Source organism: Salmo salar, chromosome 09 (genome assembly GCF_965601325.2).
Source record: "Salmo salar chromosome 09, fSalSal1, whole genome shotgun sequence".
Taxonomy (NCBI): Eukaryota; Metazoa; Chordata; class Actinopteri; order Salmoniformes; family Salmonidae; genus Salmo; species Salmo salar.
This window is the reverse complement of record NC_138299.1, coordinates 34,942,760-34,958,893: the sequence shown is the minus strand read 5'-3', so window position 1 is coordinate 34,958,893 and position 16,134 is coordinate 34,942,760. Positions and strand designations below refer to the sequence as shown.

At 43.2% G+C, this 16,134-nt stretch overlaps 1 protein-coding gene across 4 annotated transcripts in view; it reads left to right on the top strand.

Moving 5' to 3' along the window:
- Window positions 1–16,134, top strand: part of LOC106611246 (mitogen-activated protein kinase-binding protein 1) — a 55,325-nt gene that overhangs the window by 13,256 nt on the left and 25,935 nt on the right. For all 4 annotated transcript variants that reach the window (XM_082955747.1, XM_082955746.1, XM_082955745.1 and 1 more), the window contains exons 3-7: window positions 3,249–3,311; window positions 5,076–5,133; window positions 7,175–7,345; window positions 8,973–9,110; window positions 13,112–13,294. In XM_082955747.1, the coding sequence (XP_082811873.1) occupies window positions 3,249–3,311; window positions 5,076–5,133; window positions 7,175–7,345; window positions 8,973–9,110; window positions 13,112–13,294 (613 nt within the window). The remainder of the gene's footprint in view (window positions 1–3,248; window positions 3,312–5,075; window positions 5,134–7,174; window positions 7,346–8,972; window positions 9,111–13,111; window positions 13,295–16,134) is intronic.

Here is a 16,134-nt window from a genome sequence, read left to right as displayed (position 1 = left end):
TCCCACTATCGTTTGTTTTTCAACAGGACAATAGCCCAACACACCTCCAGGCTGTGTAAGGGCTATTTGACCAAGAAGGAGAGTGATGGAGTGCTGCGTCAGATAACCTTGCCTCCACAATCACTCGACCTCAACCCAATTGAGATGGTTTGGCATGAGTTGGACCGCAGAGTGAAGGAAAAGCAGCCAACAAGTGCTCAGCATACGTGGGAACTCCTTCAAGACTGTTGGAAAAGCATTCCAGGTGAAGCTGGTTGAGAGAATGCCAAGTGTGCAAAGCTGTCATCAAGGCAAAGGGTGGCTACTTTGAAGAATCTCAAATCTCAAATATATTTTCATTTGTTTAACACTTTTTTTGCTTACTACATGATTCCATATGTGTTATTTCATAGTGTCGATGTCTTCACTATTATTCTACAATGTAGAAAATTGTAATTGTAAAGAAAAACCCTTGAATGAGTAGGTGTGTCCAAACTTTTGACTGGTACTGTATAGTGTATAACCAGCCCAGTTGCCCTGACCTGTTTAATAAGGAAAAAAACCTGGGACACCAGGTGAGTGTAATTATTTATCAGGTTGAACAGAAAACCAGCAGGCTCCAGACCTCGTAGGGTAAGAGTTGAATACCCCTGATGTAGGGAATAGGGTGCCATTTTGGATGGAGCTAATGTCTGTAGGTTAGAGCTTGTCTGTTTGTTTAGTGTCATGGTATAGGTGGGGAAAACATGTTTTGATGAAGCATTAGAGCTTTTCCTAATGCTTAGCCTAAGGTAGTAGTGATGTTACTGTATGTAATGTAAATGTAAATGTTACTGATTATCTAGGCTACTCTGTAGATCTTCAAGACACTCTGTTAGTTTCCTGATTCATGTCTTTGCTAATAAATAGCCAACTGTGTTCATTTGACTGTGCTTGCTGACACAGGATGACCAGCAGTGTCTGGGATAGAAAAAACAGGATAGCAGTTGGCAGTTTGTGCTAGCCAAGTACTGCAGCCTGTCTTGTGGGAAAGAGAACGTGTAGGATTGTTTTGCCTGAGAGAAGAAGCTCACGTTCAGCACTCCTCCTCAGGTCTTTGATCTGAGCCCTGTCTATCAATCCCATGGTTCTACGTACACTCCAATCCAATAATGCTATTATGTTCGAACCACTCAATATTCCACACTCTCTAGCTTCCCCTGTAAAACCCAGTGGAACTGTAGAAGGGAGGGAGGGCGTTTTATGGTGTGTTTGTGGTGCAATGAGTAATGGTATATTGATCCATGAGCTCATTCCCCTCCCACCCCTGTAGTTCTGGCTGAAGTAATGCCACAGAGTAGACAGCCATGAGCCATTCCTCTAATGCTGACATAGGCTCATAAAGCACAAACCGATGACAGCCAAGGCAGTGATGTAGTGCACTCACTCAACAACGTGCAGCTTGTTTCCTACCTATTGAATGAGATGACAGCACAGCAGACAGGAATTGTTCTGTGGTGTGGTCTCTCACCCTGGGGCCCAGCTGGCCTGCCTGTCCCGTCTTCCCACAGTCCTCTCTGGCTGCTCTCTGAAATGTGACACCAGCAAGCAGGCAGCATAAAACCTGCTCCAGGGGCCTAGGTAGTCAACCACTGACTAACAGATGCTGTCTCAAATGGCACCCTATTCTCCATGTAGTGCACTACTTTTGACCCTTATGGGAATAGGGGGTGCCATTTGGGACGCAGTCTGTCTCTCTCTCGTGTTCTCTCTCTCTCTCGTGTTCTCTCTCTCTCTCGTTTTCTCTCTCTCTCTCGTTTTCTCTCTCTCGTTCTCTCTCTCGTTTTCTCTCCCGTTCTCGTTCTGTCTGTGTGTCGTGTTTACACCGTGCCAGGCTGGAGAGCTGGCTGGCTGCTGGCCAGTTACTGTAACAGTCCCATTTGTATCTGCAACATACATATGTGGCATTTCAGGCTGCAAGCAGAAGCCTCTCCAGCACCTCAGACAGCCATTGACCAGGGGAGGGAAGGTCTGTGTGTATCTAGCACCTACTACCATACCCAGTTCAAAGGCACTTAAATATTATGTCTTGCCCATTCACCCTCTGAATGGCACACATGAGCAGTGCCAGGGTAGACTAAGTCTGCCACGGTTGTTGTCTGGCATGGACCGTCACCACCTCCTCTCCCTCTCAGTAGGAGCCAGTTCAGAGGGACTGAGGAGCTTTACTCTATTAAGCATCACACAGACACATGCTGGGCTTCCTGTACAAGCGTGGCATCGGGCTGCAGTCTCAGTGCCCAGTTTGATTCTCTGGAGACTCTTTAAGAGCAAAGCAAGTCTTTGTCAGCTGCTCTGTGGTGGAGAGGCTACTAGCTCAGTAGACAGTAGTATGGTAGGGCTACTGTAGAGTTTCCCAAGGTGCACCACCATTTTTTTTCTGGAACTTTCTCCCTCTTATCTGTGCAATCTCGGTGATGTCATAGTGCCTGGCTGTCCCTTTGATTGTATCCCCAGTACACCTGGAACACTTCTATTCAAAGGCTTTTCCAGCAGCTCTGATGATCACAACAGTGCCCAGCCTTTCCCTGACACATTGCCAGTGACTGACTACACAACAAGTATTCCCTCTCATCTTCCCTGCCATGTAATAAGGTTGTTTCCTTTCTAGGAGTATTTCCCCACTGGGAGATGAAACAAGAAATGGAAGCAGCTTAAAAAGGCAATCTGTTTTTTGCTTGGTCATGCTACTCAGTGCTCCTGCATTCACTCAAACACTCACACACAGTGACTTTGCAACCATGCTGTCCTCTACTCTGATATTCAACCTAACATACAGCAAGAGAGGGATATTAAGTATTTATGTAACTTTATTTTAGTGCGGCTCAGGAGTTATTCTTGGCAAGATGCTTGGCAACAGGGAATTTCATGTAGTCTGTGTTGTGACTCAGTCCACACTCTCTGCAGTAGCTTTGTTTCAGTTTATTACTTACCTAACTTTGCATGTTAGTTTACTGTACTTTTTAGCTAGCACTTTGCAGTCCATTTTAAATGTGCCATTTTAGCAGACGTTCTTATCCAGAGCAACTTACAGTATTAGTGCATATATTTCCATACTTTTTTTTGTACTGGTCCCCAGTGGGAATCGAACCCACAACCCTGGTGTTGCAAGCACCATGCTCTACCAACTGAGCTACATGGGAGACCGCTGACCCTTGATTTTTGGGGTCATTCCCCTGAGTAGGTCTATGTAGTCTAACCCCTATTCTCGTTCCTTCTCTTTCCTACAGATGTGTGGTGGTGCTGCTGAACCCCAAGAAGAACAAACAGCATCACATCCTCAACAGCTCCAGGTGAGGCTTCATACAGGGTAACTGCTGCCTGCTGTTCAGTCCGTCAAGCCAGGCCAAGCCAGGAGAGTGGGTGGCTGCAGCCAGCGAGTCACAGTCACTTAGGCTTAAGGGTTCCTCCTCATACATAGCTTACATACCAAAACTACAACAGTAAAGATTGTAATAGCAATTCCATGACAATAGTCTTGATTTTTTGCATAGGCTACATACCCAGCCATCACCTGTGTCTCAAGACATGTCCAAGTTTATCATAAGACTTGAACAGAATCCATCAGTGATTTGTATTTCCTGCAACTTTCTGAAAAAGCTAAGAGAATTCCTCGTCTATATGTGCAGTACGTGCGTCTACCACTTTGTGTAGCTGTTAGCGATGATGCTAATGAAAAGTCTTCTGGTAGATAGAAAGGCTTTCACAAAAACCTTCAGTTAAATGTTAACTACAAAGTAGCCTATGCTGACCTGGCAGAATGATCATGATTATTTGTATCAGTCCAGTGGGAAGCCCTGGAGAATTCCAGGTGAAGTGCCTTGCCCAAGACCACAGCCACAGACTTTTCACCTTGTCGGCTCCGGGATTCGAACAAGTGATCTTTCGATTACTGGCCCAACGCTCTAACCTCGAGGCTACCTGCCACCCATATACAGTTCCAATCAAAAGTTTGGACACGCTTACTCATTCCAGGGTTTTTCTTTATTTTTTAATATTCTCTACATTGTAGAATAATAGTGAAGATTTTTGGTTCCATGGAGTAGGATTGCCTAACCCTGTAGGACCTGTAAATACAGGCCATCTGGATGAGCGGGAGGGAGCTAGTCTATAGTGTCTAACACAACATGGCTTATGGAACGACTGAACAAGAGCACTGGACAGACAGTCAGCCACGACCAAAGCAGCACCCCGGCTTCAAAGCCACTGCCAACCCCTTTCATGTGTGGAAAAAGCACAGGTAGGTAGATGTGGTCGCATCATTAGGGCTGAAACAATGTCCTCTAAATCAATGTGACTAGCTGGCTCCATCCAGTCTTCATTCTGTCATATACCGAGATGAGTTTGTTTTCTTAATCTCTCCTTGCTGGAGACTAAAACTGGAACTTAATTCCCTCTCTGCTCTACTCCTAAAGCTCATCACTCTACAGACTAATTATTACCCTGCCATGATTAGATCACAGTACAGTAATGCTTAGTACAACATTTGATAAGAGAAAAGCTGCTTGGCTATGCATCAAACATTCGACACCTAGCTAGGGGGAAAATCGTGCGTTCCAAATGGCAACCGGTTCCCCACATAAGCCCTAGGGCATACATTTATTTCCAATGAAGTATTGCACAACATAGGTTGGCAGACAATATCTCTGTGTACCAGTACTGGATCGTGGTAATGGCTTCAACAGTTTAAGAAACACCTTGAAATTGAACCTTTTTAAACAACCATTTGACTCCCAGTCACAGGCCATTGAGGTGACCATTCAGCCAGATACTATTTCTGCAACACTCGTGTCTTTACCACCACAGGGTGTATCGTTTTACTGTTCTCAGACTGTACTGTCGGTACGGCAGCAATTGTGTAGGACTCCTTTCCTGTGGTGTAGGAGCCTCTAATCTTTACTTTAGTGTGTGACGATAATCATCAGATTGATGTATTGAGTGTGCCATTGTCATAGAGTACACCCCAAGCGGAAAAACCCCTCGAGACCAGGATGCATTCACTTATTTTCGACAGTAATGAAACGTTTCCTCTCCTCTGTCTCCTATTCTCTTCACAGGAAAACCATCACCACTCTGTCATTTTCCCCTGATGGCAAATTTGTGGTCACTGGAGAGGTGAGTGTCATTCCATTGTTAGGGACCTATAAAATCTGTGATGCGAAAAAAACGTGGACAGAATCACGGAATCCAGACATTAAAACAGAATTCAACAGTATTCAAAAATGTGTCAAACTTAATAGGGAATCAACTAAATGTATTTAAAGTGAATTAATTTGTCAAATTGTATCATAAGACTTGAACAGAATCCATCAGTGATTTGTATTTCCTGCAACTTTCTGAAAAAGCAAAGAGAATTCCTCATCTATATGTGCAGTACGTGCGTCTACCACTTTGTGTAGCTGTTAGCGATGATGCTAATGAAAAGTCTTCTGGTAGATGGAAAGGCTTTCACAAAAACCTTCAGTTAAATGTTAACTACAAAGTAGCCTATGCTACTTTTCTATAAAGAAAAGTGTGATTTTGAGAGTGAAAACCTGAAAAAAGGGGAAAACGGACACTGGAAAAACAAAACGGAGAAAACTGAATTTGGGAAAAAACTAAACGTAATCAGGCAAAATATAACAGATTTTTTTAGGGCCCTATATTGTGTCTTTGCATGCCGTGATGAAATGATGATACTGTAGCTTCCTAAAAAATTGCTGACCGTTTCCTGATCCACTGCCAGGGCATGGCAGAGCTATCATTGCAGCGTCCAACCCCACAGTTCATAAACGGAACACTGTCTGTACCACATCTACAAAGGACTGTGTCTATAGCTGTGACTGTACCAATACCGTGTTCGCGCTGCACCATTGACTCTGTCAGTGCACGCGTGTGTGTTAGTTTAATCCATACTAGCCAGAAAAGTGTGTGTGCTGTTGCAGGGTTGCCATGGCAGCAGGAGGGGGCAGGGTGCCAGACTCCTTCAGACAGCTGACAGAGTCAGAGAGAGAGGGAGGGAAGAGGAAGAGGAAAGAGGGAGACTTCCATGGATGTGCCAGTGGCAGAAGGCACACAGCACGTGCTGGTGCTCAGCTCACCCTGCCTCTCTGTCCTCTGTGGTGTAGCTGACTGACCATGCTGTCAGTGACCATGCTGCCTCCCCTATGTATGCTCTCTGTTCAGTCTGCTTCTGTTATTTCTTATAAAGAGCTAGACAACATCTCTCCTGATTGTGTTTTGTTCAAAGGAGATGCAGCAAAAGCTAATCCCAACCATGGGTTTACTGTACCTAGCTGCTACTGTAGTTGGTTAGATTTATTTACCATCAAAACACTACACGTACCTGTATCTGACATTTGTAGAAATATGCCTTATGTCGCTCATACAGTACCTCTTTCCATAGCCAGTATAAAAATGATGCGTACAGAGCCGCTGCCTGCAGAGGGGATGTATTAGAATATGTTTCCTGGCTTAAGCTTCCCTCGCCTGTCCTCTTTAAATTCCCTCCACTTGATCTTCTGTTCTGTCGTTGAGTTGCATAAGACAAATCATTAGCAGATTGGGAAGCAGTTACAGGGTACATTGAAGAGCTTAGTGGAGACTAGAGCGTCTCCTGTCCATCTGCATGATCCAGGGATTCTGACTGTGGCGACATCACCTTGTGAACACAAACCTGTCAGGTGGTTATTATAACAATTCACTTGCTGCTATAAATAAAAGTGAAAAAAAATGAATATAGAATGTGTGGGTGGGGGATGTGTGACACATGGTGTGTAGAGTGAAAACAAGCACAATGGTTTGTACATTATCTGCTCTATTATGCATTCTTTTCTCTCTCGGTCTGTGTCTGTCTGTCTTTGTCTGTCTCTCTGTCTGTATTTGTCTGTCTGTCTCTCTCTCTCTCTTTGTCTGTCTCTCTTTGTCTGTCTCCCTCTTTGTCTGTCTCTCTTTGTCTGTCTCTCTGTCTCTCTGTCTCTCTGTCTGTCTCTCTTTGTCTATCTGTCTGTGTCTATCTGTCTCTGTCTGTGTCTCTGTCTGTCTCTGTTTCTCTTTCTCTTTGTCTGTCTCCCTCTTTGTCTGTCTCTCTCTCTTGTCTCGTCTCTGTCTGTCTCTCTTGTCTCTCTCTTTCTCTATGTCACTCTGTTTCTCTGTCTGTCTCTCTCTGTTTCTCCAGAGTGGGCACATGCCTGCTGTGCGGGTGTGGGACGTTGCAGAACGGACCCAGGTTGCTGAGTTACAGGAACATAAGTACGGCATCTCCTGTGTGGCCTTCTCCCCCAACAGCAAGTACATCGTCAGCGTGGGATACCAGCACGACATGATTATCAATGTTTGGGCCTGGAAGGTAGCTAGCAACTCTCTAAACTAATGACAAAGTAATGACAAGGCAAAAACAGGTTCTTAGAAATTTTAGCAAATGTATAAAAAAAAAAAATGAAATATGACATTACCATTAGTATTCAGACCCTTTACTCAGTACTTTGTTGAAGCACCTTTAGCAGATATTACAGCCTCGAGTCTTCTTGCATATGACGCTACAAGCTTGGCACACCTGTATTTGGGAAGTGTCTCCCATTCTTCTCTGCAGATCCTCTCAAGCTCTGTCAGGTTGGATGGGGAGCGTCGCTGCACAGCTATTTTCAGGTCTCTCCAGAGATGTTCGATCGGGTTCAAGTCCGGGCTTTGGCTGGGCCACTCAAGGACATTCAGAGACTTGTCCCGAAGCCACTCCTGTGTTGTCTTGGCTGTGTGCTTAGGGTCGTTGTCCTGTTGGAAGGTGTACCTTGCCCCACTCTAATGGCCTGAGCACTCTGGAGCAGGTTTTCATCAAGGATATCGCTGTACTTTGCTCCGTTCATCTTTGCCCCGATCCTGACTAGTCTCCCAGTCCCTGCCGCTGAAAAACATCCCCACAGCATGATGCTGCCACCACCATGCTTTACCGTAGGGATGGTGCCAGGTTTCCTCCAGATGTGATGCTTGGCATTCAGGCCAAATAGCTCAATCTTGGTTTCATCAGACCAGAGAATCTTGTTTCTCATGGTCAGAGTCCTTTAGGTGCCTTTTGGAAAACTTCAAGCGGGCTGTCATGTGCCTTTTACTGAGGAGTGGCTTCCATCTGGCCACTCTACCATAAAGGCCTGATTGGTTGAGTGCTGCAGAGATGGTTGTCCTTCTGGAAGGTTCTCCCATCTCCACAGAGGAACTCTGGAGCTCTGTCAGAGTGACCATCGGGTTCTTGGTCACCTCCCTGACCAAGGCCCTTCTCCCCCGATTGGTCAGTTTGGCCGGGCGGCCAGCTCTAGAAAGAGTCTTGGTGGTTCCAAACGTCTTCCATTTAAGAATGATGGAGGCCACTGTGTTCTTGGGGACCTTCAATGCTGCAGACATTTTTTTGGAACCCTTCCCCAGATTGGTGCCTCGACACAATCCTGTCTCTGAGCTCTACAGACAATTCCTTCGACCTCATAGCTTGGTTTTTTCTCTGACATGCACTGTCAACAGTGGGACCTTATATAGACAGGTGTGTGCCTTTCCAAAGCATGTCCAATCAATTGAATATACCACAGGTGGACTCCAATCAAGTTGTAGAAACATCTCAAGGATGATCAATGGAAACAGGATGCACCTAAGCTCAATTTTGAGTCTCATAGCAAAGGGTCTGAATACTTATAAGGTAATTCTGTGTTTATATTTTTAATACATTTGCTTTGTCATTATGGGGTATTGAGGAGAGATTTTGAAAAAAAATCTATTTTAGAATAAGGCTGTAATATATCAAAATGTTGAAACCGTGAAGGGGTCTGAATACTTTCCAAATGCACTAGACCGGTATAGTGGAAAATGGTAAGAGCTGTTTTTGAGCTACCCTTCAATGTTTTATACTATTTTTCCTTTATGCTTGTCTGAGGACAAAGTATATATCCACGGTTGATCTAAAGCTCTGTTCTGTGCTCTTCTTCTCCGCTCAGAAAAACATAGTGGTGGCAGCCAACAAGGTGTCCAGTAAAGTCACAGCTGTGTCCTTCTCAGATGACAGCAACTACTTTGTCACGGCAGGGAACAGGCACGTCAAGTTCTGGTACCTGGATCACACCAAATCATCCAAGGTATTCACACAGTCACACCAAATCATCCAAGGTATTCACACAGTCACACCAAATCATCCAAGGTATTCACACAGTCACACCAAATCATCCAAGGTATTCACACAGTCACACCAAATCATCCAAGGTATTCACACAGTCACACCAAATCATCCAAGGTATTCACACAGTCACACCAACAACAACATTTCTTAAAGGGGCAGTGTGCAGTTGCTACATCCATTATTGATGTAAATGAATGATATGTGCCCATTGATTGTTTCCTGAAGAATATAATGTATAAATGCCTCCTGAGCTTAGTTCACCTGTTGTACACCATCAGAACCCAAAATATAAGCCAATGTTTGTAAACAATGTAAATGTAAACACTATATAGCCTCAACATGGATAAAACTATACTGAACAAAAATATTAACACAACATGTAAAGTGTTGGTCCCATTTTTTCATGAGTTTAAATAAAAGATCCCAGAAATGTTCCATACGCACAAAAAGCTTATTTCTTAAAAATGTTGTGCACAAATGTGTTTACATCCCTGTTAGTGAGCATTTCTCCTTTGCCAAGATAATCCATCCACCTGACAGGTGTGGTATATCAAGAAACTGATTAAACAGCATGATCATTACACAGGTGCTCCTTGTGCTGGGGACAATAAAAGGCCACTCTAAAATGTGCAGTTTTGTCACACAACACAATGCCACCGATGTCCCAAGTTTTGAGGGAGCGTGCAATTGGCATGCTGACTGCAGGAATGTCCAACAGAGCTGTTGCCGAGTAGTATTTCTCTGTAATAAAGCCCTTTTGTATGGAAAAACGTATTCTGATTGGTTGAGCCTGGCTCCCCAGTGGGTAGACTTGGCTCCCATGTGGGTGGGCCTATGCTCCCATGCCCAGTCATGTGCAATCCATAGATTAGGGCCTTATTAATTTATTTCACTTGACTGATTTCCTTCTATGAACTGTAACAGAGTAAAATCTTTCATTCTTGCATGTTGTGTTTATTTTTGTTCAGTATAAATGTTGATATCATGGATATACACTCCCGTTCAAAAGTTTGGGGTTACTTAGAAATGTCCGTGTTTTCCATGAAAACATACATGAAATGAGCAAAATGAATAGGAAATATAGTCAAGACGTTGACAAGGTTATAAATAATGATTTTTAATTGAAATAATAATTGTGTCCTTCAAACTTTGCTTTCGTCAAGTAATCCTCCATTTGCAGCAATTACAACCTTGCAGACCTTTGGCAATCTAGTTGTCAATTTGTTGAGGTAATCTGAAGAGATTTCACCCCATGCTTCCTGAAGTACCTCCCACAAGTTGGATTGGCTTGATGGGCACTTCTTACGTACCATACGGTCAAGCTGCTCCCACAACAGCTCAATAGGGTTGAGATCCGGTGACTGTGCTGGCCACTCCATTTTTGACAGAATACCAGCTGGCTACTTCTTCCCTAAATAGTTTTTGCATAGTTTGAAGCTGTGTTTTGGGTCATTGTCCTGTTGTAGGAGGAAACTGGCTCCAATTAAGTGCCGTCTACAGGGTATGGCATGGCGTTGCAAAATGGAGTGATAGCCTTCCTTCTTCCAGATCCCTTTTACCCTGTACAAATCTCCCACTTTACCACCACCAAAGCACCCCCAGACCATCACATTTCCTCCACCATGTTTGACAGATGGCGTCAAGCACTCCTCCAGCATCTTTTCATTTGTTTTCTGCGTCTCACGAATGTTCTTCTTTGTGATCCGAACACAAACTTAGATCCGTCTGTCCATAACTTCTTTCAAATCTTCCTCTGTCCAGTGTCTGTGTTCTTTTGCCCATCTTAAACTTTTATTTTTATTGGCCAGTCTATGGCTTTTTCTTTGCAACTCTGCCTAGAAGGCCAGCATCCTGGAGTCGCCTCTTCACTGTTGATGTTGAGACTGGTGTTTTGCGGGTACTATTTAATGAAGCTGCCAGTTGAGGATTTGTGAGGCATCTGTTTCTCAAACTAGACAGTCTAATGTACTTGTCATCTTGCTCAGTTGTGCACCAGGGCCTCTTACTCGTCTTTCTATTCTGGTTAGAGCCAGTTTGTGCTGTTCTGTGAAGGGAGTAGTACACAGCGTTGTACGAGATCTTCAGTTTCTTGGCAATTTCTCTCATGGAATAACCTTCATTTCTCAGAACAAGAATAGACTGATGAGTTTCAGAAGAAAGTTATTTGTTTCTGGACATTTTGAGCCTGTAATTGAACCCACAAATGCTGATGCTCCAGATACTCAAGTGGTCTAAAGAAGGCCAGTTTTATTGCTTATTTGATCAGAACAACAGTTTTCAGCTGTGCTAACATAATTGCAAAATGATTTTTTTAATGATCAATTAGCCCTTCAAAATGATAAACTTGGATTAGCTAACACAACGTGCCATTTGAACACAGGAGTGATGGTTGCTGATAATGGGCCTATACGCCTATGTAGATATTTCATTTATTTTTTTGCTGTTACCAGCTACAATAGTCATTTACAACATTAACAATGTCTACACTGTATTTCTGATCAATTTGATGTTATATTAATGGACAAAAAATGTGCTTTTCTTTCAAAAACAAGAACATTTCTTAGTGACCCCAAACTTTAGAACGTTAGTGTATGGCTTTATCATGGATATCATGGGCTCCCGAGTGGCGCAGCGGTCTAAGGCACTGCATCTCAGTGCTTGAGGCGTCACTACAGACACCCTGGTTCGATTTCAGGCTGCATCACAACCGGCCGTGATTGGGAGTCCCGTGGGTCGGCACCTAATTGGCCAAGCGTCGTCTGGGTTTGGCTGGTGTAGGCCGTCATTGTAAATAAGAATTTGTTCTTAACTGACTTGCCTAGTTAAATAAAGGTTAGATAAAAAATAAAAATGGATGGTCAGTCCTTGCATCCACAGCTCTGTCTATGAATTTGAGAGTGGTTACATTTCTCCAGGCTTATCCCTCAGCTCCATCACTCATCCATAACTGACAAATAATAACTAATGCTGGATCTAACTGAGCCTCTCAGGAATGTTTCTCTAATATCATGGTTGCGTTCCAAATTGCACACTCTTCCCTATATAGTGTATTATGTAGGGAAAATAGGGTGTTGTTTCCCCCAACTTGTCATCTTGATCTTCAGCTGTTCCATATATTGGTTCAATTCCAACACTAACGTAATTAATCTATGCAATTAATCAGCAAGCCCCTGATCATTAGTTTAATCTCTTGTGTTATTGTTGGAATGTAAACTATCAAAATAAAGTCACACACTCCATGTATAATCTCCCAGCAATTGAATGGGTATTTACCCATGTTTGGGCATCACTGTGCCTTCCTCAGTGTGATGTCATGAACACTTCAACCAGGTTATGGAGACACACAGTGCAAGTAGTGTAACCAATGACAGTAGTGAGGGGTGTGTCTTAATGATTAAGGTAATTGAAATTAATTAGTGAAACTGTTAAAAAATAGTATATGGCATATTAAATATATTAAGCTATTGTTATCATATAGAAACCTAATGGGATATTGTACATCATATTAGCATCAACATACATTATTGTTTCGTATTTCATTTTTGTTACATATAATCTTTTGGTTCAACCTTAATATATAATTAACATCATCAACAGAGGGAACATATTAGGTGTATGCTAATAATCTGTAAAAAATAATTTTTCAATTTATAAGACTTTCATAAAGGAAATGTTCATAGTTTATTGTTGGAATGTAACAAATATGTACAACGCTGGGTTGGAGGTCAGAAGGACCAGTTGGGGAAACTTATCTCTAATCGCTCAAGCTATTAGAATAAAGATAGATGTCACATATCTACTTCAATAGCCATGTTGAAGCATTATAGAAGGTCTTACATCCCGGGGTTTGGGATAACATAACAAACTGATGAACTAGATCTATCAGACCCCATAGCAATATCTTTCTAATCATCGCTCCATCCCTTCTCCCCTCCCTGCCTCCCTCTGTCCGTCTGCTAGGTGAACGCCACGGTTCCTCTGCTGGGTCGCTCGGGGCTCCTGGGGGAGCTGAGGAACAACTTCTTCAGTGACGTGGCATGTGGGAAGGGTCGTAAAGCCGGTAGCACCTTCTGCATCACCTCCTCGGGCCTGCTCTGCGAGTTCAATGACAAACGCCTGCTGGACAAATGGGTGGAGCTAAGGGTGAGTAAGTAGACTCTGGGGTCACGTTCATTAAGGGCACAACGTAGCAAAACCTTTTGCAACCGAAAACAGACATGAGACTTGTTAAAAAAACAAATTCATAGAATCAAGAATCGGCTTCCTTGACTCAATAATTTATAATCATAAGTATTCCTCTGCAGGGTTCAAAAGCCATATAAACTAAAAAGGAAACACTGAATTTGATGACATATTCCAGTTTATTGGACAAATTCAGGCAGTAGGCTACTTCCCGGTTTCACTGGGACTGTAGCTGCCTGGCTGTATGCACAGGCGTAGAGTAACACTGAATCGTTTTGTCTAAAACTATCTGAATGAATGGAGATGTATCACTATAGTAACGATTATGTGTAAATGTTGGCAGAGAGAGAGTTAGTGATTTATCACAGCTTTTTACTGCATAATCAGATTAGAATATAACCCCTTTTCAATCTACATGTGGCACAGTTTCAAACTTGACTTGGCTACTTCAAAATATCCTCATTCTACATGTAATCTAGCCACCGACTTTGTCTTACAAAACACAGCTTTCACTTCTGCATAAAAGTAAATTGTAGACAGACAACTGGCTCGTGTTGGTGGAGTATTAATTTGACCTTCCATGCTGCTGACTGTCTAATATCAGTGTTGTTCTGCTTTTTCCTCCTCTCACACTGTCCAGAAAAACGACAGTGTCACAGTAAGTCTGCCCATTACCTGTCCTGCAGTTCCATGTCACATCAGCTGAAAGTTATTCCCCATCCCCTTCTCCGATTCCCCTGAGCATCCCATTGGAGGGTTTCTCAGAATGCTGCATTCTATCATGCCTTTGACATTCCACCCTATTGGTGTGTTGATGTGAGCACCACTCTCAGCTATAGGCTAATGTTAATTCACATGACAAGCTGTGGTCAATGTGATGTCATTATCAGCATCACTGCTCACATCACTGGTCACTTTACTTTGGTGTTGGTGTGAGAACAAACATGAACTCATCAGTGTTTTCACCCCAGGCCTTAGATAGATACTGCTAGTGCTCACCTCAAGTTCTGAGGGCCTGAGAAAATAATGTTGACTTGTGGGATACTCTTTTTGTGGGTTTTAGCTGTAATGTACTGCATGGGAATTATCAGTCAAACAGTCAGCTTGTACAGTTTACATTTTAGTCATTTAGCAGACGCTCTTATCCAGAGCGAGTAACAGGAGTGATTATTCTTAAGTGCCTTGCTCAAGGGCACATCGACAGAACCAGCGACCTTTTCGGTTACTGGTCCAACACTCTAAACCGCTAGGCTACCTGCCTCTCCTGCTACAGAATTCATGCAGCATTACGATCAAACCAGCTCTGAGGTCACAACAACCTTTTCCTGAACTTGTACCACATGATTGTAACCCACTCTGTTACCTTCCTGCTAACAGGGCTGAAATGGGTGCACAGTCATGCTTTTGTAGCAGACACAGGACCAAAGCATGGGAGGGAGGGAGGGAGAGAGGGAGAGAGGGAGAGAGGGAGGGAGGGAGGGAGGGGAGGGAGGAGAGGGAGGGAGAGGGAGAGGGGGGGAGGGAGCTACAATGCTTGTTCTGTCTCAACTGCAGCTACTCCTTTACATTCCATCCTGGCATATCAGACAGCTTGATATCAACCTCTCCACTCAAGCTGCTCATCTGAAAACTGACTTCATTCATTTACGCTCTTAACATTCTCACTGCGAAGCCACCCGTGTGGATTCATTTAGAAGCAGGCTGTGATCTAGCCTGTATCATGTGACCACAACATCCAACTAGGACATAACTTTCATCCCCTCACATCAACTGCATATCTTATCTGCTTTAGGCATGAGCGGGATCATCCTCTGTCACAACTACACTGTCACCATACACTCCTCTTCCCCAGAGGCCACTTAAAGCTGCCACTTTGGTATATATTGGTTTCTCCCTTACTAAGATAGTTGCTTCTCTGGCATGCCGTGGTTAGCAGTGCACTGACTGTTGGGAAAGCACAGCATGCTTTGGCAACCTGAGCCCAAGTGGAGAATGTGTAACAAAAAACATTTAGTAAATGACTGTTATTGGACTTGCAGAAAAAGCTGTGTCCATTCTGGGCTGCATGCCTGGCTGAATTACTGTTATTCATCATTTCAAGCGTCATTCTGGTAAATTGTAAAATTATATTGTGTGTTGTTGTTTTCAAGCTGGAGGCCTAGATCTGGATCTGTTGTGTGGGTCATGGAGTGGATACCATATCCCATCTCCTTCACCACAGGGAAATATATGTTGTGTGGGTCATGGAGTGGATACCATATCCCATCTCCTTCACCACAGGGAAATATATGTTGTGTGGGTCATGGAGTGGATACCATATCCCATCTCCTTCACCACAGTGAAATATATGTTGTGTGGGTCATGGAGTGGATACCATATCCCATCTCCTTCACCACAGTGAAATATATGTTGTGTGGGTCATGGAGTGGATACCATATCCCATCTCCTTCACCACAGTGAAATATACTGCATATCATTCTGTTTCTGTCATACTTTTTTGTTGTTGAACTGTTTCATTTTCAAAATATTTATTTTCTAGTGAAACCACTTCTTCTGCCTAGATTAAACTACTTGAGAGATGTTCTTATATTGTTTACCCAGGTTCCTAGCTATAGTAAAGTGTGGTAATCAGTATTTACACAGACGGACAAGTATGTGATGCTTACTCAATGTTTCCCCTATGTTAATTTAGCAGTGGCGAGCATCTGCGTAAAATCCAAAGAGTTTGGTTATACCGAACTCTTTCCGTAATGGTAAAATGTTTTCACTGTAAACTTCAACATCTACAACCAGTTATAAAA